The sequence below is a fragment of the Mesoplodon mirus genome (assembly GCF_964341445.2).
Source record: "Mesoplodon mirus genome assembly, chromosome: 2".
Lineage (NCBI taxonomy): Eukaryota > Metazoa > Chordata > Mammalia > Artiodactyla > Ziphiidae > Mesoplodon > Mesoplodon mirus.
This window is the reverse complement of record NC_138977.1, coordinates 112,598,096-112,616,843: the sequence shown is the minus strand read 5'-3', so window position 1 is coordinate 112,616,843 and position 18,748 is coordinate 112,598,096. Positions and strand designations below refer to the sequence as shown.

Below are 18,748 nucleotides of genomic sequence, written 5' to 3'. Positions count from 1 at the left end.
CCCTAGGCTGGGCCACCTAGTGTGACTCGGTTGGGGAAAGTTGTTTTGGCCTCTGGGGCCAGTTTGCTTGTTCTGGGGGCATCTCCTTTGCTTGGTCCTGCCTGGACACACATTGTTTTTAAAGTGGAAGAGGAGAGTCTCATGCCTGGTGGAATCCCTCCTTGCTGATAACCCTTGGGCACCTGGTACATCTTCGTGGGGGAAAGGAGATTCAAGCTCTTTGGGAAGGCTAGCACTTTCCTTCATCACTTGCTGTCAGTGGGATACCCAGTTTACCTGGAATGCTGGTGAGATCTGGTTCAATCTGAAGGAAGAATGAGCCTATCTCATTCTGCGGCTGCCTTCTGTTGCCACTTGTGGATTGGGAAATGGTGGCCCTAAGTTGCCGTTCTGTGGGTTGTGGTATAGTGAGACATAGGCCACTATGTCATTCCTCTGGTCCTGGGGACGCTCACCAGCCCATCTTTGTCTTTCCACCTTTCAGAGTTCTCCTTTGGTTGTCTCTTGTGCTCTTGCATCATTTCTGGAGTTGATGGTTATACACAGTCAGAAGGAACAGAGGAGATATGTCTACACCATCTTTTCCAGACTGGAAATCCTTGGTGGTTATTTTCATTGTAACTATGTAAAAGAGAAAATTAGAGTCTTCATGATATTGAGTCTTCCTTTCCAAACACATGGTGGTTTTACTTGTTCAGTACATAACATTAATAATACCTCCTTCATTGAGTCATGTTGAAGAATATAGTTAAGGCATGTAAAACACTTAGAGCAGTGCCCGGTATTTGAAGCACTTAAAAGCATTAGCTAAGGTTATTCCATGTGTCCTTTATTTTATTTTATTTTTTTATTGGAGTAAAATTGCTTTACAGTGTTGTGTTATCTTCTGCTGTACAGTGAAGTGAATCAGCTATATGTATACCTATATGCCCTCCCTCTTGGCCTCCCACCCTCCCCCATCCCACCCATCTAGGTTGTCACAGAACACCAAGCTGAGCTCCCTGTGTTATACAGCAGGTTCCCAGTAGCTATCTGTTGTACACATGGTAGTGTAATTATGTCAAACCTAATCTCCCAATTCGTCCCACCCTCCCCTTCTCCCAATGTGTCCACATGTCTGTTCTCTATGTCTGTGTCTCTATTCCTGCCCTACAAATAGGTCCATCTGTACCCTTTTTCTAGATTCCACATATATGTGTTAATATATGATATTTGTTTTTCTCTTTCTGGCTTACTTCACTCTGTATGACAGACTCTAGGTCCATCCACATCTCTACAAATGACCCAATTTCATTCCTTTTTATGGCTGAGTAATATTCCATTGTATATATGTACCACATCTTCTTTATTCATCTATTGTTGGACATTAGGTTGTCTCCATGTCCTGGCTATTGGAAGTAGTGCTGCAGTGAACATTGGGATACATATGTCCTTCTCAATTATGGTTTTCTCAGGCTATATGCCCAGCAGTGGGATTGCTGGGTCATATGGTAGTTCTGTTTTTAGTTTTTTAAGGAACCTCCATACTGTTCTCCATAGTGGCTGTATCAATTTACATTCCCACCAACAGTGCAAGAGGGTCCCCTTTCTCCATACCCTCTCCAGCATTTATTGTTTGTAGACTTTTTGATGATGGCCATTCTGACTGGTGTGAGGTGATATACCTCATTTTAGTTTTGATTTGCATTTCTCTAATAATTAGTGATGCTGAGCAGCTTTTCATGTGCCTCTAGGCCATCTGTATGTCTTCTTTGGTGAAATGTCTATTTAGGTCTTCTGCCCATTTTTAATTGGGTTGTTTGAGGTTTTTTTGATATTGAGCTCCATGAGCTGTTTGTATATTTTGGAGATTAATCCTTTGTTGCTTCACTTGCAAATATTTTCTCCAATTCTGAGGGTGTCTTTTCGTCTTGTTTACGGTTTCCTTTGCTGTGCAAAAGCTTTTAAGTTTCATTAGGTCCCATTTGTTTACTTTTATTTTTATTTTCATTACTTTAGGAGGTGGGTCAAAAAAGAACTTGCTGTGGTTTATGTCAAAGAGTGTTTTTCCTATGTTTTCCTGTAGGAGTTTTATAGTGTCTGGTCTTACATTTAGGTCTTTAATCCATTTGGAGTTTATTTTTGTGTATGGTGTTAGGTAGTGTTCTAAGTTCATTCTTTTACATGTAGCTGTCCACTTTTCCCAGCATCACTTATTAAAGAGGCTGTCTTTTCTCCATTGTATGTTCTTGCCTACTTTGTCATAAATTAGGTGACTATTGTTTGTGGGTTTATCTCTGTGCTTTCTATCCTGTACCATTGATCTATATTTCTCTTTTTGTGCCAGTACCATACTGTTTTGCTGGCTGTAGCTTTGTAGTATAGTTTGAAGTCAGGGAGCCTGATTCCTCCAGCTCCGTTTTTCTTTCTCAAGATTGCTGTGGCTATTTGGAGTCTTTTGTGTTTCCATACGAATTGTAAAATTTTTCTAATTCTGTGAAGAATGCCATTGGTAGTTTGGTAGGGATTGCATTGAATCTGTAGATTGCTTTGGGCAGTATAGTCATTTTCACAATGTTGATTCTTCCAATCCAAGAACATGGTATATTTCTCCATCTGTTTATGTCATCTTTGATTTCTTTCATCAGTGTTTTATAGTTTTCTGAGTACAAGTCTTTCACTTCTTTAGGTAGGTTTATTCCTAGGTATTTTATTCTTTTTGTTGCACTGGTAAATGGGAGTGTTTCCTTAATTTCTCTTTCTGATTTTTCACTGTTAGTTGTATTGGAATGCCAGAGATTTCTGTGCCTTAATTTTGTATCCTGCAACCTTACTAAATTCATTCATTAGTTCTAGTAGTTTTCTGGTGGCATTTTTAGGATTTTCTATGTATAGTATCATGTCATCTGCAAACAGTGACAGTTTTACTTCCTCTTTTCCAATGTGTATTCCTTTTATTTCTTTTTCTTCTGATTGCTGTGGCTAGGACTTCCAAAATAAGAGAGGCGAGAGTGGACATCCTTGCCTTGTTCCTGATCTTAGTGGAAGTGCTTTCAGTTTTTCACCATTGAGTATGATGTTTGCTATGGGTTTGTCATTTATGGCCTTTATTATGTTGAGGTAGGTTCCCTCTATGCCCATTTTCTGGAGAGTTTTTATCATAAATGGTGTTGAATTTTGTCAAAAGCTTTTTCTGCGTCTATTGAGATGATCATATGGTTTTTATTCCTTAATTTGTTAATATGGTGTATCACATTGATTGATTTGCGTATATTGAAGAATCCTTGCATCCCTGGGATAAATCCCACTTGATCATGGTGTATGATCCTTTTAATGTATTGTTGGATTCTGTTTGCTAGTATTTTGTTGAGGATTTTTGCATCTATCTTCATCAGTGATATTGGTCTGTAATTTTCTTTTTTTGTGATATCTTTGTCTGGTTTTGGTATCAGGGTGATGGTGGTTTTGTAAAACGAATTTGGGAGTATTCCTCCCTCTGCAATTTTTTGTAAGAGTTTGAGAAGGATGGATGTTAGCTCTTCTCTAAATGTTTGATAGAATTGGTCTGTGAAGCCATCTGGTCCTGGACTTTTTTTTTGTTAGAAGATTTTTAATTACAGTTTCAATTTCATTACTTGTGATAGGTCTGTTTATGTTTTCTAATTCTTCCTGGTTCAGTCTTGGTAAATTGTACCTTTCCAAGAATTTGTACATTTCTTTGTGGTTGTCCATTTTGTTGGGTTATAGTTGTTTGTAGTAGTCTCTTAAAATCCTTTGTATTTCTGCATTGTCAGTTGTGATTTCTTCTTTTTCATTTCTAATTTTGTTGATTTGTGTCCTCTCCCTTTTTTTCTTGATGAGTCTGGCTAAAGGTTTATCAATTTTGTTTATCTTCTCAAAGAACTAACTTTTAGTTTTATTGATCTTTGCTATTGTTTTCTCCATTTCTATTTCATTTATTTCTGCTATGATCTTTATGATTTCTTTCCTTCCTGGGTTTTCTTTGTTCTTTCTCTAATTGCTTTAGATGTAAGGTTAGATAGTTTGAGATTTTTCTTGTTTCTTGAGATAGGATTGTATTGCTATAAACTTCCATCTTAGAACTACTTTTGCTGTATCCCATAGGTTTTGGGTCATCGTGTTTTTGTTGTCATTTGTTTCTGTGTATTTTTTCTATTTCTTTGATTTCTTCAGCGATCTCTTGGTCATATAGTAGCACACTGTTTAGCTTCCGTGTATTTGTTTTTTACAGGTTTTTTCCTTTAATTGATTTCCAATCTCATAGCACTCCAGTCAGAAATGATGCTTGGTACGATTTCAATTTTCTTAAATTTTCTGAGCCTTGATTTGTGACCCAAGGTGTGATCTATCCTGGAAAATGTTCCGTGTGCACTTGAGAAAAAAGTCTATTCTGCCAATTTCGGGTGTACTGTCCTATAGATATCAATTAAATCTATCTAGTGTATTTTGTCATTTAAAGCTTGTGTTTCCTTACTTATTTTCTTTTTTGATGAACTGTCCATTAGTGTAAGTGGGGTGTTAAAGTCCCCTACTATTATTGTGTTACTGTCGATTTCCCCTTTTATGGTTGATAGCATTTGCCTTATATATTGAGGTGCTTCTGTTTTGGGTGCATAAATATTTATAATTGTTATATCTTCTTCTTGGATTGATCCCTTGATCATTATGTAGTGTCCTTCCTTATCTCTTGTAACAGTCTTTATTTTAAAGTCTATTTTATCTGATACAAGTATTGCTACTCTAGCTTTCTTTTGATTTCCACTTGCATGGAATATCTTTTTCCATCCCTTCACTTTCAGTCTGTATGTGTCCCTAGGTCTGAATTGGGTCTCTTGTAGACAGCATATATATGGGTCTTGTTTTTGTATCCATTCAGCCAGCCTGTGTCTTTTGTTTGGAGTATTTAATCCATTTACATTCAAGGTTATTATCGATATGTATGTTCCTATTACCATTTTCTTAATTGTTTTGGGTTTGTTTTTGTGGGTCTTTTTCTTCTCTTGTGTTTCCCGCCTAGAGAAGTTCCTTTAGCACTTGTTGTAAAGTTGGTTTGGTGGTGCTGAATTCTTAGCTTTTGTTTGTCTGAAAAGCTTTTGATTTCTCTGTCAAATCTGAATGAGATCCTTGCTGGGTAGAGTAATCTTGGTTGTAGGTTTTTCTCTTTCATCACTTTAAGTATATCCTGCCACTCCCTTCTGGCCTGCAGAGTTTCTGCTGAAAAATCAGCTGATAACCTTATGGGGATTCCTTTGTATGTTATTTTTTGTTTTTCCCTTGCTGCTTTTAATATTTTTTCTTTGAATTTAATTTTTGTTAGTTTGATTACTATGTGTTTTGGTGTGTTTCTCCTAGGGTTTATCCTTTATGGGACTCTCTGTGCTTCCTGGACTTGGGTGACTATTTCCTTTCCCATGTTAAGGAAGTTTTCCATTATAATCTCTTCAAATATTTTCTTAGGCCCTTTCTTTTTCTCTTCTTCTTCTGGGGCCCCTATAATTCAAGTGTTGGTGCATTTAGCGTTGTCCGAGAGGTCTCTGAGATTGTCTTCAATTCTTTTCATTCTTTTCTCTTTATTCTGCTCCTTGGCAGTTATTTCCACCATTTTGTCTTCCAGCTCACTTATTCGTTCTTCTGCCTCAGTTATTCTGTTTTTGATTCCTTCTTGTGTATGTTTCATTTCAGTTATTGTGTTGTTCATCTCTGTTTGTTCTTTAGTTCTTCTAGCTCTTTGTTAAACATTTCTTGAATTTTCTCACTCTGTGCCTCCATTCTATTTCCGAGGTTCTGGATCATCTTTACTATCATTACTCTGAATTCTTTTTCAGGTAGGTTCCCTATTTCCTCTTCATGTACTTGGTTTTGTAGGTTTTTACCTTGTTCCTTCATCTTGACACTTGACATATTTTTTTGTCGTCTCTCTTTTTTTTTAATGGGTCGGATTGTATTCCTGTTTTACTGGTTGTTTGGCCTAAGGCTTCCAGCACTGGAGTTTGTAGGCTGTTGGGTAGAGCTCGGTCTTTGTGCCGAGATGAGGACCTCTGGGAGACCTTACTCTGATGAATATTCCTTGGGGTATGAGGTTTTCTGTTACTCCAGTGGTTCGGACTCAGAGTTCCCACCACAGGAGCTCTGGCCCAACCCCCGGCTTGTGAACCAAGATCTTGCAAGCCACGTGGGGTGGCAAAAAAAAAAAAAAAAAAGAAAAAGGAAAAAGAAAAAAGGAGCAGAACAATAACAAAGAGAAAATAAAATAAGATTAGAAAACTAACAGATATGTTAGAAAGAATAAAAAAATAAAAATATAGATCAAACAACAACCAGAAGGTAAAAGAAAACCACAGTAGTAAAAAAGAGGAGTTAAAAAAAAAAAAGCCAGACAAGGCCTTGGCTATGGGGGTGGGGCTTATGCAGGGGTGGGGTTTAGCTGGTGGGTGGGGCCTATGCTTAGAACCCACAGGGCTGGAACAGGCCCTGCGGGGTGGTGGGGGTTGGGGCTTAGGCTCAACACAGCAGGAGGTGCCAGGAGTGCCTCTGTCCCTGGAGGGCGGAGTACCAGGTCCAGGACCCTGGCAGGCTCACTGGGCCTGAGTGGGCAGGGGAAATGCTAGGCGCCTTCCCTCTCCCCGATCCCAGAGGACTCCTCCCCATTGGCCTCTCTTGTCCCCCCCACCCCCACCCCTCCCCATGCCCCTAGGACCCACGCAGCAGGAGAGGGCTCCGGAAGGCAGGGGACCAGACCCCAGCAGGCTTCCTGGAGCCGAGTGGGCAGGGGAAATGCCCATGGTGCTTCCCCTGATCCCCCGGCCCCAGAGGGTCCCCCCTGTCCATCTGTCCTCCTCTTCCCCTCTTTCCCCCTCCTCCCTCCCTCCTACGCCCCTAGGACCAATGCAGCCCGGAGGGGGCCTCAGAGGTCTGGGGACCCAGCCTGGAAGCCCAGCAGGCCTCCTGGCCCGAGTGGGCTGGGGAAGTGCCAGTGGCACCTCCTCTGACCTGGTCTTAGAGGGTTCCCCCCCACTGTCTGCCTCTTTTCCTCTTACCCCCTCCTCCCTCCCTCCCACACCCCTAGGACCCATGAGGCCAGAGGGGACTCTGGAGAACGAGCACGGATGACTAGGCTGAGAGCCCAGCAGACTTCCCAGGGCCGAGTGGGTGGGGGAAACGCCCACGGCACCTCCCCTGATCCTCTGGTCTTGGAGGGCCCCAACATCCCACCTCTCCTCCCCGCACCTCCCTCCTATGCCCCTGAGATCAACATGGACTGGAGGGGGCCTTGGAGGGAGGAGGACCTGGCCCAGGAGCCCCACAGTCCTCCCGGGGCCCAATTGGACAGGGGAAATGCCTGATCCTCCGAGCCCCTGAGGGTCCCTCTAGGCATGGGAACCCCTCCCCCACCGCAGCCACCCCTCAGGGGTGCCATTTCTGTCCGACCTCCACTTCTCCTCCCCCCTCACTCCCCCATGTCCTACCCAGTCGCTTGGGGGTTCCTCCCGTCACCTTGGGTGTCGAGGGCCCCCACCAGTGTCCCACTGGCACCCTAGTTGTGTCTCCATGTGTCCTTTAAAAAGCATATTAAAACTTAAAAATTTTTTAAACTGAAGTTCTAGTACATTTCTTGTTAGGATTATTCCTAAGTACTTTATCTTTTTTTGTTTTTTATTACAAATGAAATCTTCCCATCTTTTATGTGTCCTTTGGCTCTTTCTTGTATGAAAATGTTTTGATACCTTTCTAAATGTTGCCTCCCAGAGTTTTAACTTGCCTGTTTCTTTTAAGGGTAGGATCCATAACTAAACTTAGAGCTCCAAAAACAAATAAATGAGCTCTTCTTATGGGCTTGACATTGTTTTGGATACTACTGTTACTCTAAATGCTGTATTTTATGTAATCTCAGATCTTCCCTAGGTATGTCACATGGTTGTGCTGTGTTGATCTTATTGTTGAGACTCTTTTTCATATGTGCTGTTATCATGCCATGACTTTTCAAGTCACTCCTTGAACTGTTGGTTTGTGGACTGACATGCAGGGCCACAGATGCCACCTCTGTATGCATCTCTGCTACAGAATGTTCATCACCTATCCTGGAAAAATAGCTTGTGGCTAAGTGGCATTTTGAAGTAGAATATGGAAAAGTGGATTGGGCCCATTTACTTAACCTAAACAGGTGATGAAATACTGACAAAATTTAACAAGAAAAAGAAGGCTGTGTAAGTGCGGGATTCTTTAGGGGTGTGTAGCAATAAGCACAGTAAAAATGAAGTTTGAGATGCCGGGCACATAGTCCACTTGGTGCTGGGTGGTGCTAGACTGTCACATGCAGGCCCTACTTACAGGGGAGTCATTTGGATGTTCTTTTCCCAGAGGAGCTCTACGGTGACTTTGAAGACCTGGAAACAGGGGACGTGCACAAGGGAAAATCAGGCTCGGATACTCAGGTATGACTTGGCCATGGCCAGCCATCAGCCACTGGTTCTTGATCTGTGGTCAGTATGTTCTGCAAGAGGCCCCATATGAGATGGATGGATTCCTTCCTAAAAGTGAAGAGGGTGGGAACGGACCAAAAGTTGTTGGTTTATTTGTTATTGTTAATTTTCTTGAGTGATACCTATTACCTCTTCTCCTTGTTATGATTCTTCAATCATTGAAAGTTTTAGCTTCTGGGTCACTGTCTTGCCATCATTCTCCTCCACTTAATTTTAAGTGCCGTTTTAAAAAAAAATAATTCCCTGTTCTCCCTAATATTTCTTTAGAACAGTATCTGGGAACATCTGGGTTGGGAACAGTTGCTATTATTTTTATTCATGTTTGGCATTCCCAGCCGTATTAAGGAATGGCGGCTAATTGTAATGCAGATGTCTAAGTGTCTCTTGTTGCAGTACATGTTATTTAGAGACAAAGGCTGTTTTATTTTGTTTTCATGATGATCATAACTAAGATTTTCGCAGCTCAAATAGAACTTTTAAAATCTGCCTTAATGTTTAAAGAAGAGGTCTCCACAAATTTTTACAAAATTTTCTCTTCTGGAAATTTAAGGTTGAAGATGTGGAGGAAGAAGTTAAAGAAGAAATTGACCCCAATGCAGAGGAAAGTGCCAAGAAAAAGCATTTGGATAAAAAGAGAAAATTGAAAGAGATGTTTGATGCAGAATATGATGAAGGAGAAAACACATACTTTGATGATCTTAAAGGAGAAATGCAGAAACAAGCACAGGTGAGAAAACTCAGTTCCTATCAGCCTCATTTCAGAGCTGTAATAGTGCTGTGACTAGGTAACTTTGTAGGTCTTTGCTCCCTGCCTGCTTCTGGGACTCCTGTTTGGGCTTCTAGGTCAAGATGCAAATAGGTGTGTTTATTCATGCAGTTACCTAATTGTTTCTTCAGTCAGACATTCACCAGAAAAATACCAATGTCTGTTTTGTACCAAGCATTAAATGTTGCGGAGGCAGAAATGGCTGAGACACGGCCACCATTTTTGAGGATCTTACAGAGTAGTGATTTGAGACAGTGTGTTTATTTACATGCAAGCTTTGCCTTAGTATTCTGATTACTACTCCCTGGAACCATAATTGAATAATTTGAATGTGTACGTGATTCTTGGCCTGTGTGGCTTATGCATATACCAGTGCTCTCTGGGGATGGTTTTCTGAAAACCCACCTTGGTCAGAGTTCAGAGGATACTTCGAATGTAAGGTCAGATGCAAAGATAAAGGGAGCCTGTGGAATGCTGCAAGGGAGATAGTGTGGCCCTGCTGTCCGGGGATGCTGAGCAAGCTGTTTGAGTTGATGAACTGACTCTGAAGGAGACACAAAGATGTGTACAGTGGATGGCAAGTTTTTGAGATGTGCTTTGAAAAGTGGGGCCACCAAGAATCCCTGTAAACGGGAGCATACCTTAATATGTCTTCTGCAGATTAAGTATATGATTTGTGAAAATGCAGCTGACAGGGTTTGCTCAACCTAGGTCTTCATCTAGTCAAAGAAGTATCTCCTGGTTAGTCATTAACATAGTGATTCAAAGTGTGTACTGACTAGGAAATGTAAGTCTGGTTCTGAAGTCTTTGCTTTAGGCCATTTATAATTTAAAATCACCTAGGGGCTTCTCTGGTGGCACAGTGGTTAAGAATCCACCTGCTGGTGCAGGGGACACTGGTTTGATCCCTGATCCGGGAAGATCCCACATGCTGCAGAGCAACTAAGCCCGTGCACCACAACTACTGAGCCTGTGCCCTATAGCCCACGAGCCACAACTACTGAAGCCTGCGTGCCTAGAGCCCGTGCTCTGCAACAAGAGAAGCCACTGCAATGAGAAGCCCACGCACTGTAATGAAGAGTAGCCCCCGCTCGCCACAACTAGAGAAAGCCCGTGTGTGCACAGCAACGAAGACCCAATGCAACCCAAAAATAATAATAATAAAATAAAATCACCTAAAACCTTGTGGCTCATTGTAAAGAACTTTGAATTTTTTACTCTGAATGAAATGGGGGTCCATTGGGGGTTTTGAGTAGAGGAGACATGCATGATCTGCTTACCCCTTGAAAGGATTACCCTGGCACAAGTTCAGTAAGATTAACATGACTTACACTGGGGAGGGGGTGGGGGCTTGCAGTGATGAGAGGAAAGAAAGAGGCAAATTCTGGCTGTACTTTTTTTGAAAGGTAGATCAATAGGATTTCCTGGTGGATTGAATGTGAGATGTGTGAGAGGGGAGATAAGGATGACTTACTGGAGGGATTGGGTTGTCATCAGTAGGATAGGAAAGCCTTTCATTGATGTCAGTCTGCCTGGGAAGATGAAGTTTGGATCTGTTAGGTTTGAGATACCTTTCAGACAAGAGGAGTGTCAGGTGGTCAGTTCTGGAGAGCTGGGACTTAAATGTGATGTACTCAGGATCTGGTGCTTTTTAAAACTATGAGATAGGTGGAATGACCTGGGGAGTGAGCATGGAGTCAGGAGAGGAGAGGACCAGGACTGGGTACCTCAAGAGACTGGGCACAGACAAGGAAGCAGCAGTGGATACTGCGCAGCTCTCAGGAAATAGAAGAAATGTAAGAGGACATGAAGTATGCTGGAAACCACTGTAGAAGGAAGTGATAAATTGTTTCAAATCCTGCTGATGTTAACTACAGTGAAGACAGAATTGACCACTGGGTTAAGAACATGGAGGCCTTTAGTGACTTTGGCAAGCATTTCAATGGAATATTGGTTCAAGTCCAATTTTAGGGGATTTATGAGAATATGAGCAGCGTAACTGGAACCAGACGTTAGAAAACTTCTGTGGCATTTTGCTTCAAAGATAAGCAGAGAAATGGGGCAATAGTGAGAGGAAGTGGAGTCAAAAGGTTTTAAGATGAGAGAAATAACAGGAAAGATTTGTTGGAATAAAGTCCAACAAGAGTGGATGATCTAGGGTGCAAGTAAAGGTTGGCATTAAATAGAGGCATGGATAATCTCTAACAGCTGCCTAGTAGAGCGTCCTGTGATTAAGGAAATGTATATCTTACTGTTTTATATTGTAGCGACCTAGCCACATGTTGATACTGACCACTTGAAATACAGTTAATGTGATTAAATGACAATTTAAAAATAGTATTTAATTTCAACTTAAATAGCCATGTGTGGCTAGCTACTATATTGAACAGTGCAGAGCTGTAATAAAAGGCTGAATATGGGTGTAAACCCTGGTAGAGGGGCTAACTGTGGAAGTTCTTTTAGGTTGCTTTAATTTTGAGTGAATTAAGAAACAGTCAGCAGCTGAGAGTGAGGATGAGGGAGGAGATAACTGGGTGTTTGATGAAAAGAGAAAAAGTGTGAAATAATTGGGAGAGTAAGAAAAGAAAGTGTGGATGGGGAAGTTCAGAGTGTCGACCAATATCAAGGGCTGCTTTCAGAGTTGTTTATATTTACTATAGTATAGCTTGGAGCAACAGAGAAGAAAACAGTTGGGGCATATCCTGAACAAAGATAAAGCATATTATTTTTAATTAGGATAATTAGGATAAAGCCTAAATAATTCTGTACATGGTTCCTTTATTTAGAAATTGCTCTTTTTTTTAAATGTTAATCTTACATTTATTAAAAGTAACAGGATTATGGGTTTTTAATTGTTTTATTTTTCCCCTCTCGTGTAGCTTAACCGGGCAGAATTCGAAGATCAAGATGATGAAGCCAGAGTTCAGTATGAGGGTTTTCGACCTGGGATGTATGTCCGAATTGAGATAGAAAACGTCCCCTGTGAATTCGTGCTTAATTTTGACCCACATTACCCAGTTATTTTGGGTGGTTTGGGCAATAGTGAGGGCAATGTTGGATATGTACAGGTAGGTACCCTTCACTGTATGCTTAATGATTGAGGTTCTGTGGTCATACTTATACCAGTAATCTTACTGAAATCTCTTCTCCTTTCAGATGCGTCTGAAGAAACATCGTTGGTATAAGAAAATCCTCAAGTCCCGAGATCCAGTCATTTTTTCTGTAGGGTGGAGGAGGTTTCAGACCATCCCACTTTATTATATTGAAGACCACAATGGAAGACAAAGGCTTCTGAAATACACCCCACAGCACATGCATTGTGGAGCAACCTTTTGGGGTAAAAAGGGATTAGAATAAACTTGCTTGTAGGTTAATTTAAATCTTTTAGGCTTTATCATTATAGTTTTGCTTTTTTCCTTTCATGAAATCCCAATTCATAAGATTTTCCTCTTTTTTTTGGAGGAGTATATATATAAAGCAAAATCCAGAATCTGTGGTTCACTGTATTTTTTTTTTTTTCCTGTTTCCTTTAAGGTCCTATCACTCCGCAGGGTACTGGGTTCTTGGCAATACAGTCTGTCAGTGGCATAATGGTAACTATCTTTGATGGTTTATTTTATAGATTGTGTTTGAGAAATAATGTCTTGATTATGGAATATGTACCTGAAACTTTAAGTTGAAAATTATTCATTTTAAGTATTTATAGTAAACTTCTCTTTGCTTTTAATTTTCCTGCATCTTTTTAAGTAAGGTGGGGGAGTAGAGAAGAGGGAAATAGAAGAATTGTAATGGTACTGATGACATTTTACATGTTTATGCTTTTATGCTTTTATATTTTATGCTTTTTAATATTTTTCTAAAAATATTTAAGCAGTGCTCACCATGAGCTAACCACTCAACTAGGTTCTGACATACATTGGATACCAGCTAGACATAAGACTACCCCCTAGTAATCTGGTTTAGCAAGGTATGTTCACACAGTCTTCATTTGACCAATCAGAGCAGGTTTTATTGGCCTTATTTAACAGAAAAGAAAACAGAATAATGGGCAAATGGAATCCATCCTGAATGTCCAAAATTTAATTTCTCAAACATTGTAGCCAAATTTTCATATTCCCTTTCATTCATTCATCGTTGTGAAACTGTGTTACTATGAAATCACCCTCAGGAAAATGCTCAAGATATCATCATTAATTTTGGCATACATGTATTATAGTTTCAGATATCTTTTGTTAAAATACTGTTTTGCATGTTCATATATTCTTTCTTACTTTTTCTTAGGTGATTGTAAGTGAATTGCACTTTGCTAATTTGTTGTCTTACAGAGAAATGTAGTTCTTCTCTTGCTGACATTATTCCTGTATTCACACTTTGGGGATTCCTTTTTAGGCTGATTTCCGGATAGCTGCCACAGGAGTTGTCCTTGATCTGGATAAATCTATAAAAATTGTGAAGAAATTAAAGCTAACTGGTTTTCCATATAAAATTTTCAAGAACACTTCATTCATTAAGGTATATATATATATATATCTGTATATTCATATGCTTATAAATGTGTATACTGTTAAAGGAGGAATGAAATATTCTAATATAGATTTAAGATATAGTTCTAATGTTTTCAGAAAAGTATTTGAAATCTTTTGTAAACTTGGTCTTTGATATTTTTAGTTTACTTCTTTATATTTTATATTCTTTATATTTAGTTTACTTCTTTAGATTTCTGAGCATATTTAACACGGAGCAATATAACATGGGAGGGTAGTTTGAGAAACATTTATTGAAAATTTCATCAGTAGAGGGTGTTTCCATTAAAAACACAGAGTTAAGATGATCATAAAGTGTTCTTATAATATAAGGTAATACTACCATCAGCATTTATCTTGCTGTCTCTTTATTTTCTGAGTGTGTGCAGCTAAATAATAGGATATGAACTGTAGTCAAGCCCTGTGAGATGACAGCAAAGGCCATCCATCTAGGCCAGTTCAGACCAATAAATATCTTTTTGCTCTTCTCTTCTACAAAGATAACAGTGGTGAACATGTTAATGAGCCCACAATAGAGTCTTAATTAGTGTTATTTCAGGGAAGAGAGAGTTGTATTCCTTTTGACCTAGTAATTCCACCTTTAGGGGGAAAAATATAGTTGATTTTTTTATCACCTTTCAATGAATTATTTTTTGTTTTTTAACCAACGATATGTTTATGAACTAAGAAGTAAAATATCTGACTTTGTGTGTATGTATTTTTTTAATATATATATGTGTATATATACCTGTAGGGAATGTTTAATTCTGCTTTGGAAGTGGCCAAATTTGAAGGTGCTGTGATTCGAACTGTCAGTGGAATAAGGGGACAGATCAAGAAGGCACTCCGGGCTCCAGAAGGAGCTTTCCGGGCCACCTTTGAGGATAAACTGCTGATGAGCGGTAAATATCCTTTGTGGTATGTTCTTAACAGCATGTTACGCACCATTCACTATTGATTTCTAGCCAGTGTGAACTATAGGTGGTAGTTTAGGTCTTTAGAAACAGGAGTCAGCTGTAGCTCTCCCCAGTTGGAGCATCTTGTGTAGCGCACCCAGCCACACCCAGTAAAAGCTTTGTGTTATTCAAAAGTAGTTCACTTGGTGAAGTCTCTCTTCAAATACTGTGCAACCAGCTAGAGAAGTTTGGAGTGAATATTTTGTTCTTTTGTTTACCGAGATGGATATGAATCTTCTTTTGAAAATGTTAATGTAAATTTCCTCTCTTTCCAGACATTGTCTTCATGAGAACTTGGTATCCTGTCTCTGTTCCAGCCTTCTATAACCCAGTAACATCTTTGTTGAAACCAGCTGGTGAGAAAGACACCTGGTCGGGAATGCGGACAACTGGTCAACTCCGGCTCTCCCATGGCATCAAACTAAAGGCCAGCAAGGATTCTCTGTATAAGGTACAATCACCCTTGTGCTGTGTAGATGGGTGTCACCCAGAAGCTTCATATGTAATGTGTTTTTTTGTGGTTTGAATTTTCAAGTAGAAAGTCTAACATGAAATTTGAATGAACATGTTGTATATTCATAGACTATTTTGGAAGGAACACAGGACAAGTGGTAATAGTGGTTTTCTGTGGATTGGAAAGGAGACAAACTTTTCACTGTATATACCTCTTTTGAACTTTTTTTTTTGTACTATATACATGTATTAATTTGAAAAACATTAATGTACTGATTCTTATTGAAGCAGGGGGGGGTGCTTTTTGAGAGTTTTAATAAACTTTTTATTGAAGTGTTAACATACACACAGAAAAGTACACAAATAATAAGTGTATACAGCTCATTGAATTTTAGCATATCTAAGTTGCCGTCGCCTGGATCAAGCATTGGAATTACCAGCACAATACCTCTCCCAGTCACTAACCCACCTCCATCTCAGAGATAGCCGCTATCCCAACTCCTGACATGGAAATTCCTTCTGCCTTTTTTTGAGTTTTATAAAATATACCGTGTACTGTTTTGCCTGGTTTCTTTCCTTCAGTATTATGAGATTCATCCATGTTCTTGTATATAGCAGACATTTTTTTGTTTTTATTGTTGAGTAGAATTTCATTGTATGAGAATGTTGGTTTTATTCATTGATGGACAGTGTTTCCAATTTTTGGCTATTATAAACGCTGCCCTGAACACGTATATGCAACTTGTTTGGTGTGCATATGCACACAGTTCCGTTGCATAGATCCCCATGGGTGGGATTGCCAGGTTACAGGGTACATGTGTTCAACATCAGTGTGTGAGCCCTGTAGTATACTGAAATACCAGGTTAGACTTGAACAGCTTATCAGAGTTCTAGTTATTCCACATCCTTTCCAGTAGTTGGCCTCATCAGTATTAAGTTCTCAGTGCCTGTCTGGATTCCCATTTTCATTCAAGTTTTGGTCTCTGAGAACGTCCATTATTTTGTTCACAGGTTAACAATGCATTTGAAAAGATTTGTTTGTGTGAATGCAGGATATTTAATTGTTTTGTAATAAGAGGGTAATTCAGGGTGTCAGTCTGCATTTCTGCCAGAAACAGAAGTTTTCCAGACATTAGTTTTTCTGTAAAATAGTTAATAAAATTTGAATCACATTGCCATGAATTTCTCTTAAAATATACTTCAGGACATAGTACCTGTTGTCCAGTCTGTGGTGCTTACTTGTTTTTGAGAAGGAGATTTCTCTGATTTCTTTCATTCTAAAATATTTTTGTTTCCTAAACAGAGAATATTGAATATTATTGTAGGTGATGTCTTTAACATCACCTACAATAATATTTAACATCACTTAGGTGATGTCTTTAACACCTAACATTTAACAAGTAAATTTATAAAGATACAGCAGACATATTCTCTATATAGTTGTCGACCTTGGTAAAGGTCTAGGGCAAAGCTTTCAACTTATTAACTACTGAGGCAGTTAAGAATTTTGGTCATCTCAATTTAAGCATAGAATTTGGTTAGCTTGAAAACTGAATGTAGAAGGAGTTTTGCCTTCATTTGTCATTTAAATGTCACTTTTCTCAACCAGCCTTCTATTAGAAACAGAATAAAGTTAAACTTCTTAATGAGAATCAGGGATGGGGGCATTTCAGCTGCTCATTGGGGAAGATCTATGTCCTTAAATCCAGAGAGGTTTATAGTCAAGATGAAAAGCTAGTTATTCTTGTTAGACTAGAAAAAACCATCTCAGTGCCCCAAAGATAAGGCCAGAGTTTTCCATTAACAGAAACTTTGGATCTTTCCATCTGCTCTGTTGAGATCCTATCATCCATACTGTAGATATGGGCACAGTTGATTTCTTGGAAGAATTGTAAATATGTATATTCTATATATTCCTTTGTTTTGCCTGCAGCTGTGCATGCCCATTGAGGCAATATATATTTGATGGATGATTGAGTCCTCATTTCTGATGGTCAGGAAACTGTGGTGTTACTGATCTTGTGGAAAAATCAACCCATTGAGAAGATTTTATGCAAGTTTTAAATGCACATAGATCATAATATAAATATGTCACAGTCTTTGTTTTCTTTTTCAGCCAGTTGTGAGGCAGAAGAAACATTTTAATTCACTGCACATTCCAAAAGCCTTGCAGAAGGCCCTGCCATTTAAGAGCAAGCCCAAGACCCAAGCAAAGGCAGGCAAGATTCCGAAGGACAGACTGAGACCAGCTGTCATACGGGAGCCTCATGAAAGGAAGGTACTGTTGATGGACGGCTTCCAGCATGTTGCATTTAGATGTGAAAATAATGCTTTCAGTAACACACTTGGCATTTTTACTGCATTCTCACTTTTCATTAGGAAAGGATAAGGGCCAGACTTATTCAAGGCACTAGATCTGGAAGTTAGAACAAAGGCCGGAGTCCATTTCGCTTCTTTTGTTTAGTCATGCTCTGCCTTATGCATTTTAATGGGGAATAATAGGCACACAGCTGGCAAATCACTCTTAGTTGTACAGAGTATCCACAGAGTGATTTAACAAAGGTGGTTTTGTGGTCAAGGCCATTATTTAAGTATTTTGCTAAGTAAATATGCTCCTACTTATATTTCCATGCAAATTATAATTGCCTAGTTCAGGATAAATTTTCACTAGGTTAATATTCATTTGGATCATGAATTGATTGTAACTTTGATGCCATCAGCCGTGGTGTTTAGGCCTCCTGAGACTTAGAAGGAAAGCGTGCTGTAGCTGTAAGAATATTCTGATCTCACTGGGTTTTGCCCTTGTCAGATCCTTGCGCTGCTGGATGCTCTGAGCACTGTGCACAGTGAGAAGGTGAAGAAAGCCAAGGAGCAACGGCATCTACACAACAAAGAACACTTCAAAGTGAAGCAGAAGGAGGAAGAAGAGAAACTGAAGCGACAGAAGGACCTCAGGAAGAAGCTCTACCGAATTCAGGGTCAGAAAGAAAGAAGAAATCAGAAGTCCAGCCTGAAGGGGCCTGAGGGGCAATTGAAGTGATCTCCAGACAGACAGACAGACAGACAGACAGTCATTTGAATCTGCAGTGACGAATGGTTTCATATATTGTAGTACTTTTAAATAACAAGTCAGGGGACTGGAGCCTAAGCACAACCTCTTTGTTGGATATATTGCCTAGACTGTGCCTTTGAGAGGAGAAATGGAGACTGCTGATAGGACACCTGTTCGTTCTCAACATCTGGGTTATGTCAAAATAAAGCGATATAATTTATGGTTTTCTAGATTCCCTCACATTCCTCTTACCTGTCTCAGTTTAATTTTGTGCTACAAAAATATCATTAAAATATTTTCTTGTTAATTTTGGCTTAGTAGTTTTCACTAGGGATGAATGCTTGATAATTGCTTACTCTACCACCTTCATGATGAGTCTTCCAGAAGGGAGAAAATATTAACTTGAATCCTCAGCATTAAGGTAAAATTTTAGAGAAGGATATATAGTTATTTTTATTTTTTTGTCTGTCATATGTTATATTCTTTGATTATTGACCCTAATGGACGTTTTACATATT

At 39.5% G+C, this 18,748-nt stretch overlaps 1 protein-coding gene across 4 annotated transcripts in view; it reads left to right on the top strand.

Moving 5' to 3' along the window:
* BMS1 (BMS1 ribosome biogenesis factor) overlaps positions 1-18,537 on the top strand; it is a 45,125-nt gene extending 26,588 nt beyond the window's left edge. For all 4 annotated transcript variants that reach the window (XM_082640497.1, XM_082640499.1, XM_082640498.1 and 1 more), the window contains exons 14-23: positions 8,359-8,432; positions 9,031-9,207; positions 12,126-12,314; positions 12,403-12,583; positions 12,781-12,839; positions 13,636-13,758; positions 14,524-14,671; positions 15,001-15,176; positions 17,295-17,456; positions 17,988-18,537. In XM_082640497.1, coding sequence (XP_082496623.1) covers positions 8,359-8,432; positions 9,031-9,207; positions 12,126-12,314; positions 12,403-12,583; positions 12,781-12,839; positions 13,636-13,758; positions 14,524-14,671; positions 15,001-15,176; positions 17,295-17,456; positions 17,988-18,218 — 1,520 coding nt within the window. In that variant the 3' untranslated portion in view covers positions 18,219-18,537. The remainder of the gene's footprint in view (positions 1-8,358; positions 8,433-9,030; positions 9,208-12,125; positions 12,315-12,402; positions 12,584-12,780; positions 12,840-13,635; positions 13,759-14,523; positions 14,672-15,000; positions 15,177-17,294; positions 17,457-17,987) is intronic.
* The last annotated feature ends 211 nt before the right edge of the window (positions 18,538-18,748 follow it).